The sequence below is a fragment of the Xenopus laevis genome, chromosome 1L (assembly GCF_017654675.1).
Source record: "Xenopus laevis strain J_2021 chromosome 1L, Xenopus_laevis_v10.1, whole genome shotgun sequence".
Classification (NCBI taxonomy): domain Eukaryota; kingdom Metazoa; phylum Chordata; class Amphibia; order Anura; family Pipidae; genus Xenopus; species Xenopus laevis.
The window spans coordinates 138,716,951-138,741,777 of NC_054371.1; the positions used below are offsets into that span (position 1 = coordinate 138,716,951).

At 39.6% G+C, this 24,827-nt stretch overlaps 2 protein-coding genes across 5 annotated transcripts in view; both read right to left on the reverse strand.

Annotated features, from left to right (window-relative positions):
• The window catches only part of kcnv2.L (potassium channel, voltage gated modifier subfamily V, member 2 L homeolog), a 4,858-nt gene extending 3,494 nt beyond the window's left edge, over nucleotides 1-1,364 (reverse strand). Inside the window, exon 1 of the mRNA XM_018224020.2 lies at nucleotides 1-1,364. This exon is cut by the window's left edge and continues 323 nt beyond it. Within this exon, the coding sequence (XP_018079509.1) occupies nucleotides 1-1,069 (1,069 nt within the window). The 5' untranslated portion in view covers nucleotides 1,070-1,364.
• Nucleotides 1,365-16,103: 14,739 nt separating this feature from the next.
• vldlr.L (very low density lipoprotein receptor L homeolog) overlaps nucleotides 16,104-24,827 on the reverse strand; it is a 42,152-nt gene continuing 33,428 nt past the window's right edge. Inside the window, exons 15-20 of one of the 4 annotated variants that reach the window (XM_018258471.2) lie at nucleotides 24,636-24,778; nucleotides 21,882-21,950; nucleotides 20,144-20,218; nucleotides 18,714-18,794; nucleotides 17,490-17,659; nucleotides 16,104-16,842 (exon numbers count right to left, since the gene is read on the reverse strand). In XM_018258471.2, the coding sequence (XP_018113960.1) occupies nucleotides 16,807-16,842; nucleotides 17,490-17,659; nucleotides 18,714-18,794; nucleotides 20,144-20,218; nucleotides 21,882-21,950; nucleotides 24,636-24,778 (574 nt within the window). In that variant the 3' untranslated portion in view covers nucleotides 16,104-16,806. Of the gene's footprint in view, nucleotides 16,843-17,489; nucleotides 17,660-18,713; nucleotides 18,795-20,143; nucleotides 20,219-21,881; nucleotides 21,951-24,635; nucleotides 24,783-24,827 lie in introns of all 4 variants that reach the window. The other 3 variants (XM_018258462.2, XM_018258485.2, XM_018258477.2) reach the window with 3 other exon arrangements.

Sequence of the window (24,827 nt, forward strand, 5' to 3'; positions counted from 1 at the left end):
CAAGAAGCATTTGCAAATACAGAGGAAAGATAGCAATCAAATCTACAGCATTAAGGACACTGCGCAAAAAATGTTGTATGTCAGGTGTTGAGATGAGGCGCAGCAGGTATTCCAGGGTGAAGAAGACAATACAAAGTGTCTCCAAATGTTCAAGGTATGGTTTTCCACTAGGGAACCCTGCAGCATTTTTATACTGCATGTCTTCTACTGTGTTAAGAGTCATAGCCACCACTGATATAAGGACAAAAAAACTTGATGCCACTGCAATTGCTTTAGCCGTAGTTGAAGAGAATGGTTTTTCCATCATGTTCCATATTTGACGTCTTAGGTGTCCATAAAACATTCCACGAAATAGTTCCTCATTTTCTTCTGTCTCCATTTCAGCTCTCAGCTCTCTTTGCACTTTTAGTTGCTCATTAAGCTCATCCTGCCTCTCTTCAAAAGAAATACGACAACACCGTGGTGTGTGCTTTACCCTCACACCCCAATAATTTATCTCCTCCAGGAAATTGCGAGGGCATAGTTCGTCCCTTACCCATAACACCCCAGTACGATAAAAATTGTAAATGTGATGGAAAATGGCTGGATCACGATCAAAAAAATAGACATCCTCCTGCGGATTGTAATCATCACACAGATCTAGTTTGCGCTGACGGTCAGTGTATGTAGCCAACCTGCCAATTCTGGTCTTTGGATAACTGGCTGCCACACCATAGGAAATGGTGTAGTTAGTTCCCCCTACATTAAGGTGTAAGGATTTTCTCCTCTTTTTTCCATAAAAAGAAGGGGAGAGTATACATCTGTTTTCCTCCTCATAGATCCCACACTCGTTTTGTGCAGCAATACTTTGCTTTCTCCATCCATCCAACCTTTTATCCTCTCTTTCTGCCCACTTCAGTTCTTCTACATCATCTTCCTCATCTTCAATGTAGTAAACGTAATTGCTTTCTGAAAAAAACTGGTTACCGGTGTTGTGGGCAAGTCGAATTCTGTCATCATACTGTCCTCTTTTAAAATCCCTATAGTAGGAGAAAGGGGAGGGTCTGTTTCTTTGTTTAAACTTCAACATATCTTGTCAAGAAAGATATATTTCTTACGGGAGGAATAGGTACAAATCCAACTGAAGATGAAGCCCCTATTTTCAGCAATAGCAAATCGTTTGTTATTTGTCAATATCCTCTATTGTATTTGCAACTCACTCAACAAAGCAATAGTGAAGAATCCTCTGCTTGCACGAATCACTGACTGTTTTAAGTCCTGCTGACAAAGAAGATTTAAGTACTTAAGAAAGGATTTTAAGGTTATTATCCCATTCAGCCTGAAACTAGCTGCAGTCTGTGAGTGGAAAATCCAAAATACTGAAAAGTAAACCACCTGACAATCATTTGATTCAATAGTATTTATTTAATAGACATTTGGTATTAGGGCTGTGAAGTATATTTGAGCAGTATGAAGTTTTTATAGGCTGCAAAACAACTCAAACGGAATGCTTAAAGATTAACCTTTTCACCATTTACAGGGTATGATTTTCCATGCATACTGGTTGCCAATTTATTTTTTAAGGATTTTGCACTCATTAGCTTTTATATAGTATTTTTCTGTAGGAAGACCTCCATTAAATAATGGACATCATATAGTGCTTAACTGGCACATAAAGTTTCTGGTTGAGAATGAGATTATTTCTTTAACTATAACCAACAGTTGGGTACAAATGAAACCAGGTAAAATGGTATATAAAATGTATATATATTTTGGGGGGCGGAGTCAAGCCATCAAGCGTGATGGACGTGTATTAGGGGAGCTCCGGGCATACGGGAGCGAATTGAGCAACAAAGACTGGTTTTGGTTCCTGCACATAGAGCCATACTCGGCATATAGCAGCAGGAATATGGGGAAATCACGCAAGAAAGCTTCTCCGGTCAAGATGACTGCATTCTACCCCAAGGCGGCCTCAAATCAGGGTTCGCGGACTCACAAGATGGCGGCGACTCTGCAGGTAGCAGCCCAGCGCATCGCACACGCTTCATGGACAAGCAGCCGGCGCCCCTAGAAAACCCGACTGATTCCTCACCGCTCACTGTTGATTCATTGAAGGGGCTATTAGCGGCGTTGCGGACGGAAATCCAGGGTGATTTCAGATCAGCTCTCTCCTCGCTGCACGCAGACATCCTCCAGGTGGGTGAACGCACCGACCACCTAGAGCAGAAAATGGCGGAGCTGGTCACTTCGCACAATGAGCTGATAGACGCAAATAGCGCACTAGAAGAGGATGTTCAAACTTTGGCTGCTAAATTAGCTGATCTGGAAGACCGGAATAGGCGCAATAATCTTAGGCTGCGGGGTATTCCGGAATCGATCCCCATGCAAGATTTGAATGTGTATGTTTGCACAATGATGGGGGAACTGTTACCTGACTTGCCGCATGACCAAATATTGTTGGACAGGATCCACAGATTGCCCCGAGCCCAAACTGCGCCACAAGGGGCCCCAAGGGACACTATCATGAGGGTTCACTACTATCATGCCAAAGCAAAACTACAACAGCGCTTCAGGCACAGAAAAGACTTTCCGGACAAATATAGTCAACTGCAATGCTTTGCTGACCTATCCAGCTACACTCAGCGCAAGAGGAAAGAATTTGTCAACGTTACAGCAGTATTGAGAAATAACAACATACTGTATCGCTGGCTTCACCCGGTGAAACTCATGGTCACCAAAGATGAGAAGCAAGTCATCCTGAATACACCACAGCATGCTGAGCAACTTCTGGAACAGTGGGGCCTTACATCTGTGATACCAAGCCAGACGACCGATCCGCCCCAAAAAAGACCTCGTATCCAGCCAGAATGGGTGACGCAGACCCGGCAAAGCAGGAAAATCAACAAAGCCATACCCGAAGCAGGAGAAGCAGACTCTCATGCCGGATGAGCAGACTGGCCCACCATGATCGTCAATCTGATAACCAGTCTTTATATGGACTACTCAACATCTAAGATGTCTTACCATTGTTTCTTTTTTTCGCTCCCCAGTGCTAGGAACCCCCCTTAGAGTGGATACCAGCCCACGAACCCCCCCCCCCACTTATTCTGCCCGACCATAGTGGTTCAGAACCTTACAACCTCCTTTTCCCTTCAGGGTACCCCGGGCAGATCCCCCCTTTAGTCAATACCTTAGAAGTATTGCTGTATATAAGTTGCGAACATATTGTTGATGCTAAACGTATATGTTTTCTCTTTCTCTCTAGTTTTTCTTCCTTCCCCTCTTTCTCTCTCCTCTCTCCTACCTACCAGCAACCACCAGTACCGCAGTTATGTCCCACCATCTATATCACAGAGGGACAAGCAGCCGCCTGATCCTACGGGGATGTCGCAGTCATTGTCTTGCACTTTCGAGACTCTGGTTCTGAGTAAGTCCATTCCAATTTATAAACACGATTTTATGTCAGCATGGGGATCAAGATAATTTCACAAAATGTAAATGGGCTCAACAGCCCGCAGAAACGTACAAAGCTTGTAAATTGGAGCAAAAAACTAAATGCAGACATACTTCTGTTACAAGAAACACATTTTACTAGTCAGAACCCAACAACAATTAACTCTAAGTATTTTCCCACACAAATTTATGCCTCGAATTTAATTTAAAAAAATGGAGTAGCAATCTGGATCAGCAAACATCTCCCGCACCGCATACTATCGCAACAAATTGACCCTTTGGGACGATATCTTATCTCTATACAGATACAAGAACGGTCCTACACCATCGTGAATGTATACAGCCCAAACAAACGTCAGGCCAAATTCTACAACATGCTCTTTAAAACAATAGATAAAGCGGCCACTGGACCTCTCATTATTGGAGGCGACTTTAATGTCCCATTGAACTATGAGACAGACACGAGTACGTCAAGGCTTGCCACTAGTCCTCGGGGTATTGTGTACCAAGCCAAAACCCTGAAAAAACTCATGGCACAACGAGCACTATACGATGTATGGAGATCACAACATACCATAGAAAGAGACTATACCTTCTTTTCCAATGCTCATGCTAAATACTCCCGGATAGACTATTTTTTGGTAGACAAAACCGTATTACAAGCACTAACAAGTTCTAGAATTGGACTTAGTACTTGGGCCGATCATGCACCAATAGATATAGAACTTGACAATAATCAGAACTTGAGGCCCCATCCGCATTGGCGTCTTAACGAATCCATTATACAAAATTGACTAAATTTAGAACAATGTAAAGGGGCTCTGCGAGATTACTTTGCTACGAATGCCACTCCGAACATCTCACAAGGTACTCTATGGTGTGCTCATAAAGCGGTCATCAGAGGACATTTAATTAAACTTGCAGCTACCACTAAACGCAACAACGAGGCCGCCATGAAGCACCTTTCACAACAACTTTTAGAACTGGGTGCCTTGAATAAAAAATACTCGACCCGCACAAGGACAAAACACATACAAGAGCTGAGATACCAAATACAAAGCTTAGAAAATAAGAAAGTAGAATGGCAACTCCGCCGTTTAAACCTTAATAGATATACCAAAGGAAACAAAGCCAGTAAGCTGCTGGCCACTGCACTCAAGCGAAGACAAATAGCCCATTCTATAGCTCAGGTAACATCAGCTAAAGGTCATCCAATTACTAATCCAAAAGCAATAGCTAACCGATTCGCAGAATATTACTCCTCCTTGTATAATTTAAGCCAAGACTCGACAACGCCACAGCCTACTATAATTTTCTCAAAGCAGCTGATATACCACAACTCTCACTTCCACATTTGCAAAAACTCAATGCAGACATTACGTTGGAAGAGATAAGAGCGGCCATAAAAACATCCCCACAAGGGAAAGCCCCGGGCCCAGATGGGCTTACCAATGGCTATTACAAGCATTTCCAAGAAATATTACTTCCTCAGCTTACTACTCTATTTAATTGCGTCCTCCATGGAGGCTCTTTCCCTACTGAAATGCTAGCAGAAACAATCACCACGATACCAAAGCCAGGGAAGAACGCAGAAGAATGTGCCAATTACAGACCGATCTCCCTACTTAATGCGGATCTAAAACTTTATGCCAAAGTAATCTCCTCTAGACTAATGTCAGCTATTCCCCCCTTACTACACTTAGACCAGACTGGCTTTTTGAAAGGGAGGCAGGGTCCAGACAATACCAGGAAGATTCTAGCATTAATTGAACTGTCATGTAAAAGGAAAGAACCCACTATTTTATTTAGCTTAGATGCCGAAAAGGCCTTTGATCGAGTGGACTGGAGGTACCTCGATCAAATACTTCACTATTTTGGTATATGTGGCCCTATTAAACACGCAATCTTGTCTCTTTATTCCAATCCTACCGCACAAGTCAATAATATGGGATTCCTTTCCAATCCTTTTAAAATATCGAATGGCACCAGGCAAGGTTGCCCCTTATCGCCCATAATTTTCAACCTGACTCTGGAACCACTCGCAAGGACGATTCGAAAAGCGGTTGATGTCATAGGTATACAGGTAGAAGACACCAACCATAAGATGGCTATGTTTGCCGACGACATCATTCTTACCCTAACGCATCCAGAACTTTCACTACCGGCAGTCACAAAGATTATACAAAACTTCAGTGCAATTTCCTATTACAAGCTTAACGACACGAAGTCACAGATTCTTCCACTAGGAATGTCCCCAGTCTCTATAGCACGTCTAAAGGCAAATTACACATTCCAATGGCAGTCGAATTCCATAACATACTTAGGAATTGAATTAAGCAGCTCTATACCAAAAACTTACGAAGCCAATTATCCTAAGTTACTGATCAAGGCACAGGAACTTTTGACAAAGTGGGCTCCGTTATACACCTCCTGGTTAGGTAGAATAGCCACCGTCAAGATGATGACAGGACTATAGATCCTCAGGAACTACAAGTCAGAAACCCCCCTCGTTAACCGTCACTTACCTAGGTGGTTCTTTGACCAGCTGGTAGCTACATCTATCCCTCCTTCTTATTCTTCTTTTCCCCTTCTTCTTCCTTGCTTCACTTTCTCTGCACCTTTCCCTTCTTTATTTCCATGGACATGATTAATATGTCGTTATTCAGTGAATTTGTCAATGTCTACTTGGGAGACAATTGTGACCCAATGTCTATTGGAATAACTTGTTAAAATCAATAAAAATCTTTATTATAAAAAAAAATGTATATATATTTTGTGTTTTATTCGAAAATTGCCATTACAGCATAAATCTGCAGATTTCCTAAAAAGTAAGGAAACTTCTGGTTGAGAATGAGATTATTATAATGAAAGAACTTTCATTTGAAGCAACGTAGAGGGTTCTTCACAGTCAGGACAGTGAGGTTGTGGAATGCACTGCCGGGTGATGTTGTGATGGCTGATTCAGTTAATGCCTTTAAGAATGGCTTGGATGATTTTTTGGACAGACATAATATTAAAGGCTATTGTGATACTAAACTCTATAGTTAATATAGGTATGGGTATATAGAATTTTAATTAAAAGTAGGGAGGGGTGTGTGTATGGATGCTGGGTTTTCATTTGGAGGGGTTGAACTTGATGGACTTTGTCTTTTTTCAACCAAATTTAACTATGTAACTATGTAACTATATTTCTTAAACTATAACCAACAGTTGGGTGCAAATTAAACAAGGTAAAATGGTATATAAAATGTATATATATTTTGTGCTTTATTCGAAAATTGCCATTACAGCATAAGTCTGCAGATTTCCTAAAAACTAAGGAAACTTTTGGGACAATAAGTTTATTACTCTTGTCCAAGAAATCATCTAAGTTATTCTTAAAAGCATTAATAAAATCTGCCATTACAACACCACCCAGCAGGCCATTCAGTGGCATAACTAGTTTGCTGGGCCCCCCTGCAAAAAATCTTCAGAGGGGTCCGACTCACTCCGATCCCCACTTCCCATCCCCCCTCCGTCCATGTTTAGCCTCCGCCCCCCCACTCCTCACCCGACCCCCATCCGACTTGTGTCTCCATTTCCTTGACAAGCAGGTAATAGAGCGACTGGGGAGGAGGGGGTTTTATGTTAGCTTTAGAGGAAGCAAACCCACAGTCCGGTCCTCCCTGTTCCCCAGGCCCCCCTGCGACTGCGGGTCTGCTTTCTCTATAGTTACGCCACTGAGGGCATTCCAGAACCACCTACACCACTTCAAATCTCCACTAATCTAAAGGGGTGGCTTCTTGTTCTTTGTTGTTTTCTATGGGAAAAAAAATCCTCCACTACCTATTTATACCGTTGTATACTTATAAAAAGGAACCCCCTAGTCCCCTAGCAAGCAGTGCCTTTTATCCAGAGGAAAAAAACCCAACCTCGACTCATAGTTTAATTGTTCCATTCCTTTTACCAGTTTAGTTGCTTGTCTCTCCTTAATATGTCCCTTGTTACAAAAGGACATCAGGATGTGACCATCCAGCTATAATTAAATCACCATTTGCTTTGTCTTAAGGGTTCAAGGCATTTATTACTGGCAGCAGGCAGGCCGCAGTATGGTATAAAAGACTTTGCTTTACTTGACGCTGTTTAAAACAGCAGAAGATGGGCAAATAAAAGTGCTATGGATGAGATCTAATAGCCGATATTATGGGTACAGTAATACTTTGCAGTTTGGAGGAGTGTTGCAGCTGCGGTAACCATCGTGATCAAGAACATAGCTTCATACTGCCAATGGCAGAGAGACATGCAGATGCTACTACACAGATCCGACTGTAACGGACAGTTTTGACCATTTTCTGTGGGAGAATAAAAGGCACACCCAACCTTCATTTCAGCCTAGACACTAAGCAGAGAGCAGATCTCTGAACTCTGATATAATCATATTTTTAAGAAGTAAAAGACAATTTAAATCATTTCTTCTGGGGCACTATACATATAAAGGAAGGTGGAATACTAGGAGATGAAGCGGACACTATGGGGCAGATTTACTAAAGAGCAAGGGGCCATTGCTAGCAAAAATTCATCAGAAAGCTCATCTGCAGGGACATCGCCAATTTACTAACAGGCGCAGAGGACAATTCACTAGCAAAAGAGACCTTCGCTAGTGTAGTTTCGCACCCTATCACCAAGCGAATTCACTAAAGTGTGAATTTTACTGAACGTTACCTCTTTCACCAGAGTTTCCTTCACCACCTTAGACCTGGCGAACTGAAAGATGAAGCTACATCCTTCTCAATGTCATGTCAATGGCATCATATCCTTCTAAAAACCACTGGCGTTTCTTTCATATTTTAAAGCCGGATTGCCTTCAAAAATTCCATCTATTAAAGATTTTTGTGTTAGCATTTCTTTCCCAACCATTTGGGGGGCATGCCACATTTGTTTTAGGGTAGGCTCATGTCTAGGGCATTAGAAGATCTCTTTTGTATTTATTATGCTTCCTTGGACATTTGTAATTATAAGTGGCCACTTCCAGCATTTGCACCATCTCTAATAAAGACTTCCATATGACCTATATGTTCCCGCCCTATTCATATTGACCTAAGCGTTTGAGTAATAAGGAAGTTTCGCTAGGCAGAAATGAAAGTACGCTATGAAATGCTTGCGCTGGTGAATTAATGTAAGCAAAACTTCACCAGCATTCGGCTACAGAGACAACTTTGCATTTTAGTGAATTTGCACCTGGTGAAGTTGCACAAAGTGTGGCTGAGCCTTCACTAGCAAAGATTAGCCCTTTAGTAAATTTGCCCCTATGTCTCCTTTAAGTAAAATGTACTAGTCTCACATGTACTAGTCTCTTTTTAACTTTGTTGTTGCAAGGCATTTTATAGTCCCTCAAAACTGGCCAATTAATCAAAGACAATGTATAATATATATATATATATTTATACATAACTAATAGGGGGACTGCAGAAAGTCAGGGTCAGCATAGGCACACAGGCTTATAGGGAAGCAAATCAAACCAAAATATTAACATGGCATACATTTGGTCAAAGTCAAAGTCAGACATTAACAACACTGCATTCCAGTTTGGATAATGTCCAGCTTAGTGATTTTTTTAATTTTTTGGAGAAAATGCATCACTAATTTGTTGCTTTCAATTTAATAGGTTGATCTTTTTACTTCTGCCGTGAGCTCTTCCATTTCGCATGTACTTCTTTAAATTATTCAGCTGTTCGGTGTTTGAATTAATCTCCATTGCCTAGAAATTACTGCCATCTGATTTTAGCCAGGCCTGGGACCCAGTGAGCTGCTGCAGTAAGCAACTGCAGTAAAACCTGCAAGCACTGCAGCAGTAAGTACTGCTGAGAAAAGGTGGGAGGGAGGCCCATAGCCTCTAGTTATAACACTGATTGACATGCTTGTGTTCAGTCATTGTTCAGTGGTACATATGCAGTTAAAAATCATAATTGTCAGTACTTATAGAAGCATCTTTGGGTCCCCAGTTGTTGCTGGACTACAAGTCCTAGCATACATTTATTTTCACGATGATGAAAAATAGTGTGTTGTATAGTACTGGAAAACTCCGGACCCAGGGGACAGTCGGCAAGTCGAGTTTCCATATGTCCAGTCCAAGGGATTGTAGTGGAGGAGCCTATTTCAAGGGATTTCATGTAAATAGCAAACAACCGGAGAATTTATTTTTATACTGTAAACAATTTTTAATAAATATATCCCCAATACTGAAGTCAAAATGGTACAGCTAGGTTAAGATGTGACAAAGAAGTGCATCGCTGCACAGTAAGAGGTAGACGAAGTAGCAATTTAGCTTTTCATTAGAATCATCCTGGAAGCGAAATGCTTAAATCAAATTAACCGATACCATTTGCGTAATACCATATGCCAGAAATAAGCATCAAGGAAGATTGATCAGTGCATAGAACAAGAGAGCTGAAGAGCTTATGTCACTAGATCTGCCTTTCAGAATATTACTAAAGCACATTTAATTAGTGCATCTCCCTTCGGTTGTCTGTGGGATGCAGGAGAGTGTTGAAGTGCAATAAATCTGAAGGGCTACAGGTTACCCATCCTTATAATAAAATAATGGTATTAAACCCGTTTGACTTAAGCTTGTCAATTAAGATTTTTGCATTCACTAACATACATCTATGAGTCTGTTCATTTTATACACTGGTCCTAGAGCCTTAGGGATGATGTCAGAGCTAATCATGTGTAGGCAAACCACTATCCATCTACTCCTATGCTCATGTCCAGGGCCGCCCTCAGGGGGGAGAGTTGTAGGGGGCCCGAGGGTAACGGGGGCCCGACCACACTTACTCAAAGCCGGGCCTCACATCTTTCTGAGAGCTGCTGGCTTCGGGAAGGCATGGACGTTTAAGGGGCCCCGGCCACCAATTTTATTTTCTCATGTGGGGTCCTAGCCACCAATATTTTTTAATAGGGGGGCGCTGGCCACAAATGTTTTTTTATGGGGGGCCCTGACCACCAATATCTTTTTATTAACATGTGGGAACCCTAGCCACCAATATTTTTTTGTTTTTTGTTTCAAGCTGGAGAAAAGGGACAAAGTAGATAACTGATAAACCCTGTCCAATACAATGGTGTTTGATCTGTTATGTAACCTGTGCCTTTTCTTTTTTCCAGCTTGAATGGCTGACCCATGGCTACACAGCAGCTTGTTTATATAAACTATAGTAGTGTTTCTGAAGAAAACACACAGCTGTATGCATGCCAACAGTATATTATGTTAATCACTTTAAAACTTTTCGTTGTGTTATTGATCCTGTAAAACTCCACTGAATCCGAAATGTAGCACGGACAATCTCTGAAACAAGTTCCCTGGAAGTCTTTCACCTAGTGTTTTTAAATCTCTCAAGGACTTCCCCCTCTTCGTTACACTTGGCTGTTGCAGCTATGTTAATTGCAACAGATGGGCCTATTCAGCTACCCCACAACAAATTTAATCTCTTTTTCCACTATATGCAATATCCTGAGTAAGGTCCTCCACCTTCCCACTATTGGAAGCCTCTATAACCATGACCAGTCTTTCCTTTCTAATAATCCTTCCCCCAGCTGCCCCATAGGCTGCTCTGAAAGTCAGCTTGTCCTTCACTAAATCTGTTGCAGGTAAACTAGTTGTGATTTGCTACTCTGGCATCCCTTCTACCCCTTTTCCACTCCCTGCTTAGTGACCATTCCATTCTCTCCAGATTAGCAGCCCCATTCAACAATGCAAGATTTATCTTCTAGAACTGACTTTTGAAAAGGACTTGCACCACACGCATACACAATAGAATGCCCTCTTCCATGATCACCTACATGTTTGATTCCAGCCTTACAGAATATTTGTTTTAGATAAAAAATAAAAAAAAAATAAAAAAAACTGGCTACAAAATAAAGTTGTGCAGCTGTACATGAGTTTACAGACAGTCCTCCCCTAAAAGGGAACTTTGCAGAGGTAGGCTTGCATTACAGTAGATACCATTCACAGTTTAGCTAGCAAATTATAAACAAAACCGAAGATCCTAAAGGTTTTTTTTTTTAATGGAAACTAATGTTTTATAGCTACAGAATGAAAAGTACAACGGTGGCGTTTGATTTTAAGGCTTTTTTGCCACCTCAGCAGGATTTACTTACAAAGTCATTCTGCACCTGGCAAAAAAAATTTAACATTCATCTGAATGGGGAAAACTAGTAAAGGAGGCTATAACATGCAGAACATTTATAGGCATATAATGGATATTTGAACGGACTGTGCTGTTCTACTGCAGAATAGATTTATCTTTATCATGTATTTTGTGACCCAAATGAATTTCTTTTCTCACAAAGTAAAATTAGACTAAAGTTCAATGCAATTATTCAACCTGACAAATGAAAGTTTGCAAGATTTTATCACACGTAAATATGCAGCCACTCAATCTGAAGATTAATTGCTTAATTATGGGCTGACAATCATTTCACATGCACATTGTCTATGTGGTCTCTCAGCAGGACAAGCAATCATTTAAATGCCTCCCTCAAGAATTTTTATTTTATTTTAATACACCGTATATAGTTTTATAGTGAGGTCATGAAATTATACATTATGGTTCCAAATACAGAGCAGCTTGATTGTGGGCTTGCATAATTATTTAAACCCCACAATTTTACAAAGCTGTTTTGTTTGCAGCAAAGCTTTAGGTATTTTGGGATACGGATCTACCAGCTTGGCATTCGGTTTAGTGTGATTCAGACCTATTCTTCAGGCAGATTTCAGTTTGATTTTTGAACTTAAGTCATATTAAAACGAATAGTTTGAGCTTTCAAAATTTAGGGTTTGCCATCCAACAAGAGTATACCCCTTAGTATTGCAACATATATTAGCACTTCATTTCAACAATATTGATAAAGGCAAGAACACAAATATCATGGACCATTTTGTAGTTAGAGTAAAGTTTGTAAAGTTAGATCAGGTGCAAATAATTAAAATGTGTTAATTTTTGAAGAATTGCATCACAAGACCTACAGGCAGTTCTTGCCACTATTGATGTCAAAGTGTACAAGTCTACCATTAGAAAGACTAAAATAAGACTTCCATGGGAGGTGGCAAAAAAAGGCACCATTTCACCAGAAGAACTGTTAAGCATGGTTGTACACATGTTTAGATTTAGAGCTGCTTAGCTGCATCAAGACCTAGGGCAGCTTATCATATAATTCACTATGGATGCTTGGGTAAGTCATACAAAACGAAGGTTAGTAGCAGTTCAACACAGACTCACCCTGGCTCCCTTCACAAGTTGTCCCAAAGGGACTGCAGAGGTAGGGTTGCCACCTCACCCCTTTAAAACTAAACACATATGGAATCCACAGCCTGCATGGCTAATTAACAGTTTATTTAGATGCATGGCTGTACATAAATCAGTTTAGTCTGCACAATGTATCTAAATTGAATTGCTCACTAGCCATGCAGGCTGTATATTTCATGTGTTCTGTTTATAAGGGGTAAGGTGGCAACCCTATGCAGAGGATTTGGTGCGCCCTCAGCCATGCAGAGATCCTGGACAGGGTCATACCAAAACCAGAAGAAAAATTAGATCACACACCGACCTTCAAAATAAAAACCACTGTTTAGCCATTAAAAAACAGGTGGCTGAAGTGTAATGGACACCCAACGTTCCCTTAAGGGGTAATCCCAAAACTCGTAAGGCGTCCCATTATACTTCAGCCACCTATTGAAGGGTCAAATAAAAGGGTTTATTTCAGAGGCGGTGTCCCCTTTCATTTTTTTTTTCTTCAGGTTTTGATACAAAACGAATGTTCATATTATTTTCAGACAATCTGTGGATTGTCTCTACATTTTTTTCATACCATGGGGATTGGTTGTTGATCGGAAAGGTTAGAAGATTTGCAGGCTATCAATAAGATCTCTGAATGTATGGCTTATCTGACTGATCAGTGGGCGACTGTCACTACTATTTGTCAGACATAACTTTCATACAATTGGAGTCTGTCAATTAAAGGCCAGTCTGATTTGTTCTTTTTACTACTTTAACATTTAATATGAATGCTTAGTTGTAGGTCGGGGATAGCAACGCACAATAATTCATTGGACATAAAATCTGCCCATCTATGGTCAGCTTTATGCAAGAGCATCTCTTAGAAATCTGAAGTTCAAACAAAAGTGAATCTTTAGACAATGGCCTTAACATTCCAGTAAATCCACCTAGAAATAGCTGGTTCTAGAACGGCCAAGTCAAAGTCCAGGTCTAAATATCATTGAGATGCTGGGGTGGGATTTGAAATGGGCTGTACATGCAAGAAACCCCTCATGCATCTCACAGCTGAAAGAAAATTTGTATGGAGGAGTGGGAAATAAACAGTTGATGTTAGACTGGTAGTTATAGGAAACATCAACTTGATGTTTTTACCAAAGCGGGCAATACCAGATATTAGAGCCAAGGGTGTACTTCCTTTTCAACAGAAGTAAATGACATCTGTAATATTTTGTTTAATATATTGCAGCAAAGTGAAATGCTTTGTTTTTCATGCAGTTGCAGGACTTTATATTTTGACTTGTGAATATCAAATAATGATATACCATGCAATGAACTCTCATGTATACCCCATGTAAATGTCCCAATACATTTTGAAAGGCATTAGAGCTATTTCCCAAAACACTGCAGTTTTACACTTGCTGGACTTCATTTCTTTGCATCTTTAAGATTGTGCTGTGGCAGTAAGAGACTTTCAGGGTGAATGCTTAAGGTGGCCATAGACGCAAAGATCCACTAGTTTGGAGACATCGCAAAACAAGGAGATCTTTCCCCGATATGCCATTAACGAGCATGGCTATATCGGGGGTAATCTGAACGTTCGGCCGTATTCTTCGATCTGATTATGATGTGCAATGGGCTCTGGCGGGATGGGCCGGGTGAAAATCAAACCTGTCCGATCGACCAAACGACTGATCTCCGCCGGACAAAAGATGTCGGCACTCTCCACACGATCCGAAAATCGCATGAATGCTCCCTCTATTCGTACGATAGGATCTGTGAGTCTATGGCCACTTTACTCATGTGTGTCAAGCAAGTCCAGCACCACACATTGCTAGGCAACAGTTTTCACCATGTAACTCAAAAATAGAATCTATCTATAGTGCTAGCATGTTTGTCAGCGCTGTATGTTCTAAGGCAGGGCTGTCCAACTGGCAGCCTGCGACCTCCCCCCCATGTGGCCCTCCACATCAAAGTCTGCCTGCTGTGTCTGCTTACCATATGTAAAATTTAAAAGGTATCACTACAGAGATTAACTGGTCGCTGCATTGTCTAAACCTCAAACTCAGACTAATACCCTGTATTGTTCACACCTGAGACCCAGACTGAAACTGCCCACATTGTTAATCTATTCACAATTTATTCAAAATGCTATTGGAGCACCAGCACTGTGTCACTGTATGTAGTACATCTTAGACTGGTCCTGATTCCTGCGCTGTTCTACCTTCGCTATGCTCCCTGTGTGTCATACTTTGGTATTTGTTCTGGGGGTTGTTAGCATTTGAAAATTATTGTCAGTGGCCCCTAAGGTGTTTAATCATATGCTGGGGTACTGTATTATACACAGGGGAGGAGGAGGCATATGGATTTATGGGTATGTCTTAATATGACTTTGCTTTTTTTCACATATGAGTGGCATCCTTGCCAAGACAGGCACAAGGTAGTTTGGCACCCTAGGCAAGAGCTTCAATCAGTGCCCCCCTGTCCTGCATTACCATGATGGTTTTTAAATAAAGAGAGCAAGGAAGTGTGCAACACTTTATATTACTGCCCCCTGTTCGAGCAAGCTCAGCAGCCATGCACCATACAGCCCTCATATTGCCAAAAATAAATCTGATCATATCATATTGCCCCCAAGTATTTATGTACCTGTGTCAGTGCCCAGCCCAGCAGCAACCATTTGGGCCCCAAATCTGTACCTGGCTGTGCCAGCAGGAAGCTTCACACTTTATACAGTAATAGAAAGAATGTCTTCAGTTCAGTGCAAATATGCAAGGCTGAGAGCAGCGAGAGCCACACCAAGCAGGCCGCCAGCTCTCTGCCTCTCTCTGTCATCCAACATATCAGTGACGTCATTGATGCGTGTACACACATCGCGGTGCACCGCACAGAAGGAGCTATTACTTGCCAGCAAGAGGGAGAAGGATATGATTCCACCCAACTGGGTGACCATGATTACTGAAACAAATGATTAAATAAACGCTTGAAAAAAAGTGCACCCCTCAATGGTGGCGCCCTAGACAGCCGCCTACCCCTAGTTCCGGCCCTGATCCCTGCAGTAAGCACAAACCATCTGTTTCTTTGGTGTGCTATTAATGTGGACATGGTCTTGCGGTAACATGGTGTGGTTTAAAGTGGGTGTGGTCTAAAAACAGGGAGTGGCTAACACTGGCTTCCGTTATCGGCCCTCCACCATGTAGATTGGAAAAATTCCGGCCCTCTGTACCATAGAAGTTGGACAGCACTGGTCTAAGGCATTCAAAAAAAAAAAAGATATATTTCTTAGGAGAAAGTCTTGCAACACTCATTTTTACTCTGTAATGACCTAAAATGTTAATACAATGTATAAACATTCTGTACTATCCTACTACTGGGTTTTCAGTAGATTACAAGGTTTCCCAATAAACACCAGAGGCAAATTTGTAAATACATAGTTCATTTTAATCCTGAAAAGATTCTCCAGTGGTTTTTAACAGGGAGAAACCCCTTTGCATACCTCTATAAAAAAGGCCAGTCAAGACAGATTTACAGTTGCATTCACACAGTACAAAATTCTTTAAGTTTAGAAATTATTTGGCAATTTGATATGTATAACCCGTTTGTCATTTTGTCTATTGCCATTTGCCCCAACCATTGGAAAAATAAATGAAAAACCCAAAAAAAGGTTTACAGACACATATTTACAATTTAAATATTTTCAAAGTGCTTCAGAATTGTGATTGTGTTTCTTCTAAGGATATGTACAAACTGCCTATACACATATGTACAGGTGAACTTACTACATACAACACAATTTCTGGGATATGGCTTTTTATGGAAAGTGCTTTATACAGTACTTGACCTATTAAAGGATTCGGTGTTAATACTGAAAAAAAACATGATGAGAAGAGACAAAAGGTTTGGGAGCGAATAGTTTAGAGGTAACCATATCAAGAGCTGAACGCAGTTGATAAATATTTACAAGAGGTCTCCAATGCAGGTAGTGTGTCCATTCACACGACTCTTCGTGGAGGGAGGTGGACAAGTTCAGCCACTGGTGTGGTTACCATCCAGAATACAACAAAATCCCTGTTGAAGCAATGTAGTCTAAAGGAGGATGGTGAATGCCAGTCAAGAATGACCATACTCAGGACAGGTCATCATCTGTGTTTACAACAGAGATCTGAGGGGTAGAAAATTAAAAAGAAGTCAATTCATGAGTAGTCTAGAAATGCGAGTAATTTTATGGGAAAGTTCGCTGAAATTTCTCATTTTATAGGGAGTTGTACGCCAAGTTAAGCTCATGCTTAATTTATCCCTTAACTCAGTCTAGTTTTGCATAAAAGCTGCTATCCTACAAGGATCACAATATCACAGATCCAGAACAAAAAAAAAAATTGTCCAGTTTAGAAGTTTAAAACCAAAGCTGATACAAGGTTTGAAGTTTAGGTGGAGTGGAGATTGTAAGAATAGCATTACACTACTTCTGTCACAAAATGCTCAATTAAAGGTTTGCTTATGGTTTAAAGTTCTAAAGCTTTATTTAACAACTAGGTAAGCAGAATAGCTTACTGGCAGCCCTTGATGGTTCAGTTTAATTGGGCACTATCTGCAAAGTGCTTGTGTGTTTTTTTTAATCTAGATTTTAATTTAAAGAAAATACCAAAAACCATATAGGCAATTCAAGTGGGTACTGATAAATTGTGTCTCATAACATCACCATGTATTAAAAAAAAAAAAAAAAAAAATTGTCAGTGGATACGTAGTGAATATGTTAATGCAAAAGGGTTAACACGTTTGGGACTGGGAACCGACAAATAAATTACTTACTGCTGGATATGTGTGGCCTATATTCCCACTATGCCTTCCAATATCTATCGCCAGGTCCTCCTCTGTTGTTTTTAAGTACACTGGATTATCAAAATTCATGCTTTTCATATTTTTCTGTTGCCAGTTGCGCCACATCATATAACCTCCAGAGGCCGCTATTACTATTAACACTTTTGAAACAAAGGGACATAGAAAGTCATATGCAAATGGAGCACAAAAAACATTAGTATAACATACCGTTCTATCAAAAATTGACCATGAACTTCCATTCAGTAAATATTCACTTTACCCTTAATACCCGATTGAATCAAAGGCTGCAGTCTCCACTGCCATTCATTTTACATTTTTTTCTCAAATGGATCCAGTCTGAGAAACTGCATTGACCTAGTTATAAATGGCTACTTTTTTGCCATGGAATTGTACAAGAGCCCCAACAAAAGTCAGAGGAAATGGTTTGTCTCTTATTTTGTAAGTGGTGTTTACTTTCATAAATAAATAAATAAATAAATAAAGATGGGATGCCCATATTTAGCTATTAATACAAGAGAAATGTATATTCTAGTTTTCTTCTAAATTAAGAAACTGCTTAAAGCTACAATTGTCTTCATAGGCAAGACAACGCAGGAACAAATTAAAGCAATGGATTGCACTCAAAGCAAGTCAATATATTTGTAACCTTTAATAGTTGCAAGAATATCTAGATAATCAAGTCATTCACCTATAAAATTTCTATAATTGACCTTCAAAAAATGGAAGCCCAATGAGAATATAGGACAGATAGTTGGGCACAATGCTCATTAAGTATTTTAGGCTGACCTTCATTGCCCCACAGTTTGTAACCATTTCAAGGGATAAATCCCGTTAGGATGGAATTTAACAACTCTGCACATGATGTCAAGCACTAGCTGGCATAGAAGCAAATGAATGAGTGTAGGTTTACAAATGTAAAACATGGACTAGATTACAAAAAGTATTACCACACAAAAATACCACTGAATTTGTAAAAATCATTTAGCATAAATTACATTTGTCATACTAATGAATCTGACACATTTTCTCAAACTAAAGTCTGATCTCATTGATATGGGCCCATTTTATACAAGGAATTAAGATTTGTGCAGTTAGGGAAACCCTTCAATAGGCAATGTTAAATTCATTCAATTCTAATCAAGAGTCCTGCTGTTTGGAAGAATAAAAGTTGCCTTCTTGGAATAATGTACTTACAAAGGGGAAGGATCACCCATGCAGCAGAGGTTCCTTTGGCAGACTGATTTACCTCAAACACAGAAGCAGTGTCATTATTACCTGCAAGCGAGAACAAAACAATCACTACACCTGACACCTGCAAAGGACAGACTGCACACAAGGCTTATACAACATATACAAATTAAAATACATTTTGTAAAAGAGCATAAGACATCCAGGTTGCCTGGCCAGTAGTAGTTTATAACAGACTAACATTCCCCCCAACCTTCCTTAAATCTGTATGTACCAATAGCAATTCCAAGAGTCTGTCTATGGTTCTGCAGTTTTAGAATATATGATCAGCCGCTTCCAGTTGTAGGGACTAACCGGATATACTTCTTATACAGCTTATAGATTACATTCAAAGAGAGTTTAGTCTACAGTTCTAGTATGCAATGTACCTCTTATGAATTTGGTACATACTGTCACAGACAAGAGACACAATAAGGTAAATCTATGCAGTTGCAAATTCTAAAACTTTATATGTGTTAAGATTGTTTTTCTTTTTGACTGTATAAAAAAAAAAAAAAAAAGATAATTCCACACTTTAGGTCAACATTCATGGTTTTTGCAATCTTCAGTGGCGTGAAGATAACGCTAAAAGCACTTTAACCTACAGAGCTGTCATGAAGTACACCCCATGGCAAATTTTAATCATATTTCATCTATAGGGCTATTATCATGCACCATTTACACGTTGCATTTGGATTACACAAAGGACTACAAATGGGAAAATGTTACAAAAACAAAAAAAAAATCCAAGTTAATTGAGGTTCAGTTTTTCCATTGGCCTACATTGGTAAAAGTTGTGTTGGTCTTCAGAAAGACTACTAAAATTTACAGTCTATATAAACATGCTGCTGTGTAGTCATGGTAGTAGCTATTCAGGTTGAAATAGGAATAAGTGGTACGGTTACATAGTGGACACCATTGTATTCTACAGAGATACACAGCTGCTTGTTTATATAAATAGTCCTTATAAAGCAAATACACAGCTTTTACAAGTGTAAAGTCTGGGAAGGAATAATAAAAAAAAAAAATTGTCAAATAACTGGACATTGTCCAGAAGACAATCTACTAGTGATGGGCAAATGTCCCATTTCGCCAGGAAATTTGCAAATTTCCAGCAAAATTCGAGAATTGGGCGAAAACTTTGCAACTTATTTTTCCGGCGTAAAAAAAAAAAATTGGCACAGCCGGCAGCAAAACGTCCAGAAAGCATTAGGGCAAGACTAAAGTTTGTCCATGAACACCCAAGAACAACGAAACAGAAAAAAAGTGCTTGGCCAGATAGGCAAAGTTTGGCAACAGAATTGGAAGACAGCAGTTCACCAGGGAGTTAGCCTCCATTTAAAGGAAAAGTAACACCAAAAAAACAAGTGTTTTAAAGGAATGACAATATAAATTACCGTTGCTCTGCACTGGTAAAACTGGTGTGTTTGCATCAGGGAGGATATATGCATCAGGGAGGATATATATAGTACCTATATGCAACAAGAAGTCAATAAAGAGGGCCTGTGATAATATATTCTGTATATTATAAAGCTACTTTGTATAGTACAAGCGTTGAAACACTACACTAGTTCGCTCACTTTCAGCCAAGACTCTTCCCACATAACATGATTTAATGGAGAAGGAAAGTCGTTTCACACTTTGGGGTGCCAAATGTTAGGCACCCCCAAATGAATGTATTTACTTACCTGAAACCTGGGGCCGGTGCTTCTATCAGCAGAAAACTGCACCGGCCCAGGGTTATTCCAGTGAGCACCACGGAGCAATTTAGTTTTTTTTTAACTAAAAAGTCGGCTATTTCATTCTACTGCGCATGCATCGGCCCCGGTAAATTTGAAGAAAGAAGAAGCCGGAAGAGGATCGCTGTGTGGTGCTCGCTGGAATAACCCCAGGCCAGTGCTCCTATCAGCAGAAAACTGCACCAGCCCAGGGTTATTCCAGCTAATGTAGAGTTTCAGGTTAGTAAATGCATTCACTTGGGGATGCCTAATATTTGGCAGCCCAAGTGTGAAACTACTTTCCTTCTCCTTTAAAAGGCATTGTGGGAATTGGAGTCTACACTGGCAGGAGTAGACTACTGTACAAGTAGATTTACAAATACACACTGAAAATATTTAAATAAAGCACTTTGTTTACTTTAATTTCAGAAGTCTTATGCCTTTTAACCCTTTGATCTTGCCATACAACACTATTGCCAATAGACCTGAAGCTTTGTGAGCACGAATGCCAGAAAGATACAGTTTACAGAGCTGCTAACAACTAGAACTGAAGATTTTTCAGTCCTAGGCACTTACCCTGTTAATGCATGTCAGAAAGCTGAAGCTTTACTTAGAAGTGTATTGTTCAAATTGAACCCTGTGCACGCTAAAGCAGCAGAATACCTGTGCCATGAATAATAATGCAGAAAAGGCCTCTAGTGAGGGAGGCTTAGCTGCCTGCAGCTTTAACAAGTACTTTGTTGGGGTCAATACAGGATTGCCACCCAGAATGGTTTTGCATTCTGAAACGTGGTACTCAAAAGTTCAGATAGGCTTTTTATATGCATAACAGCCAGTTTAAAAGGGGGAGGGGGGGGGAAGTAATGAAGGATCTCATAGCACTGCAGAAGGGGCCAAATAGAATGCCTGACAAGTCATGTGGCTGGAAAAGATATGATCACCAGCTGTGACCAGGGTCATAAGACTGAGTAAGCTATCCCTTGCAAGTTTACAATTTTATCTTCCAGGCTGAGGATCCAGCAACATTTGAGCCCTGTGAATGGGATGTTCCATTTCCTGATTATGTTTTAGCAACAAACAGAACATGGTCCAGAGTGGAAACATGAGAAAGACAAACTGTGGCGTATAGATCAGCTGTAAAACGGTAGTGGCAGAGAATTAGATTGCTGGTTTAGGAAAGTGTTTTAAGCAAGAGGCGGAGTAAATGGTTTTAACATAAGCAGCCTCCATAATTTTTTTTTTTTTAGTTTTCAGAAAAAGGACAAGTAACAAACATTTTTCAAAAAATCTTTTACATTAGACATGTTTAACTTGCAGTCCTCGAGCTCTGTTATGATAAAACATGGCCAGTGACAAAAGGGTCACTTGCTTATGTCAAAAACAGTTCTGTGAATATACATTCAGATTAAGCACTTACCACTGGGACGTGGTTTATTAGGCAATATTCCTGTAGGTTTGACAGTGTGGTCCATAGTATCGTTACTACCTTAAAACAGATAAAAATGGTAAGTTTTGCATTAAAGGAATGGCATTTTTTCTAATGCACAGATGGGCATGTCCACACTGACCAAACCCATGCCAATTTGCCAACATCAATGGTTCAAGCCTGCCAGGCTTTTTCCAAATGGCAATCTATGAGGCTGCTAGGGAGCCATACAAATTTGAGGGAGAATACTATGTGAAACAGCCCTCTTTACTCAAAATGGTCATTAAACCACAACCACATAATTATATGTTTCTGATCTTATACAGATACATGTGGACTGTATGGCAATGACACAAGGTTAACATTTAATGAACACATGATAAACACTGAAAACATTAGGAAGCAAATGTCAAAGACAGGACACCAGTTACGGAGACACCAACCTTTTTTAAAAACTTTGTCACCCATGAACATTTTCTATGTGTCCCTAAAGTGCTTTTGCATTTATCCTGGAATTTTTTGTAGGCTCTCATTACTCTGCTTTCTTAAAGCAAAATCATGATGTCAATGGTCAATCTATAAAGTGTTAATAAAGTCACATTTAATTTACATCTTTCAAAAGTCTTCAAGTTATATGGGCTCTCCATACTTCAGATACTCATTTGAACACTGTTACAGATCAAGACAGTCCAGTTGGAGCTTAACGGATGCCGGTCACACAGGAGGTTAAGGCCCTTATCTTACCAAAAGGACTCTACAGACTTGTTTGTCAGTTAATATGCCATATTAAAGTGATAACGATGCTATAAAACTACTTTTTAAGATATAAATGTACATTAAAAAAGTTACCTTATAGTTACCTATAGGCCATGTTGATTGTTTTTGTAAACAATCGTTCGTTATTGTTCCTAAACCTGTGCCAACATACTGTCCCATCTCAACTGGTCAGTTCGTTTCTAATGAGACTCCAGTTACAAAAATATGCTAGCCCCCTCATAGACAAGCACAGGAAGTCAGATAGGTAATGTAAAAAGCTTTGAGAAAATACTTTATGGCAAAATTATAATTAGCCAACAAAGCCAATTCTATGATAGATGTAAAAATGGTTTAATCTCTGGTGTCAGTATCTTTAATGGCAAACTTGAATATTGAGCCCAGTGTAGACCAAAGTTATGCTGACCATGGGTTGATTGCATTTGACACTGTACAACCTATTCTGACCAACTGACTTCATGTGCTATAGCTTTAAAGAAAAACTTGATGTCAAGGGAGCCATCACACATTAGGACTCATTTACCAACATGAGTGTCTAGTCAGATCTCCATTTTATCCCCAATAATTCCACTATAGTAGCAGCTGGCCATGCACAGATATAATTGCACAAAACAAGTTTTTGTACAGTTTTCAAGCTGAGTGGGCTCTGAATAATTGTCCGGATAATTTACACGCCTTGACAATCTGCCGTTTAGGCGACCACACATGTTCGAAAATTTGTCGGATAACTATAGCTTTGCGTATATTGCCTGACAATACATATACATACCCACAGAGGAACTTTATGAACATTTGTTGACTGATATGAATGTTCCTACTGTACAACCGGTTTAAAATGGAAACATTTTACATTTACAAATCTGTACCGGATATTTAATAATGCACTATATAGCATAACTTTTGTACGATTATGGTCTGTCAATTAATGGCCAGAATAAAGTCTGCTTTGTTATTTTTCCCAACATTATTCCTACAATTTAAATCTGAATGTTCATTTTAGATAGTTGCATTAAAAACATACAATCTATATCTGAATGCTTGCCATACAATGAATAGTCTATGGCCAATTTTAATAGTGCCTTAATTTCACATTGCAAGTTTGTGTGTAGATGCAAGTAGTAACAACATAGGTGTATATTCCGGAAAGGTAATGGAGGGCACTCTGGGGTTGAAAAGCTTGCCTATATATTTTTACAAATTTGTATTTAAAAGGTGCCAAGATCAAATAATCCCCCCCCCCCAATAAATTAGTGTATATATTGTAATGTTTGTTACATATAAAGAATGATAAAGAATGTTTAATTGCAGTACCACCTGCTTTTTCTGTGCAAGATCATTCAATGAATATTTGTGTATATTCCAGGACTATCTGGCTATAATTCTTCAGATAATCAACCATATTGCAACAGGTACAAGGTGTGTAGATGTGGGCACCTTTATGTTGAGCCCTTGCATATCTGTTAAATGTTAACCAGCCAACACCTTGCAGATCTGTTAAATGTTAACCAGCCAACAGATATTCACATAAAAAGGATAGTGTCTCTAATCCTCTTTAAGGGATTTAGGAATTGAATAATCCAAAACAAATTTCACTTTGCTAACATGCAGAGTATGGGTCACATAAATCGCGCAGGAACCTTTTGCCTATAGTATCTTGTGTACTCTGGTCCTGGGTCTGATTCACTTAAATTAGGTGATGTATTTCACCAGTGCAGTTACAAACAGACCATTGTTTATTTTCACTGTGTAGTAGCATGATCAAGACTAATTGATGCATTGGTGCAAATTAGCACCCAAATTAGCTAATCTGCTCAAATCGAATACAACTTTTCAGGCCTACAGATATTACAAGAACCCATTGTTTCACATTTGATATTTAACATGTTTGCAGAGGATAACATTGTACTGGAAATGCATAAAACAATGGTACCACATCTTTATTGCACACTACAGATATTTCATTCACCATACCTGCTCTGCAGCTCCTTCCTTCATACAGTTCAAAGCCATCAGGACAAACGCAAGTATACTTAGGAGAATGATGACTTATCTGCGGAGCAGGCAAACACAGATATTTACAGCCGCCGTTTTCGATCTGTTCATTGCACCAGTTTCTACCTGTGGATAGAAGTATTTTTAGTTGTAAATATTTTCTAGAATTTC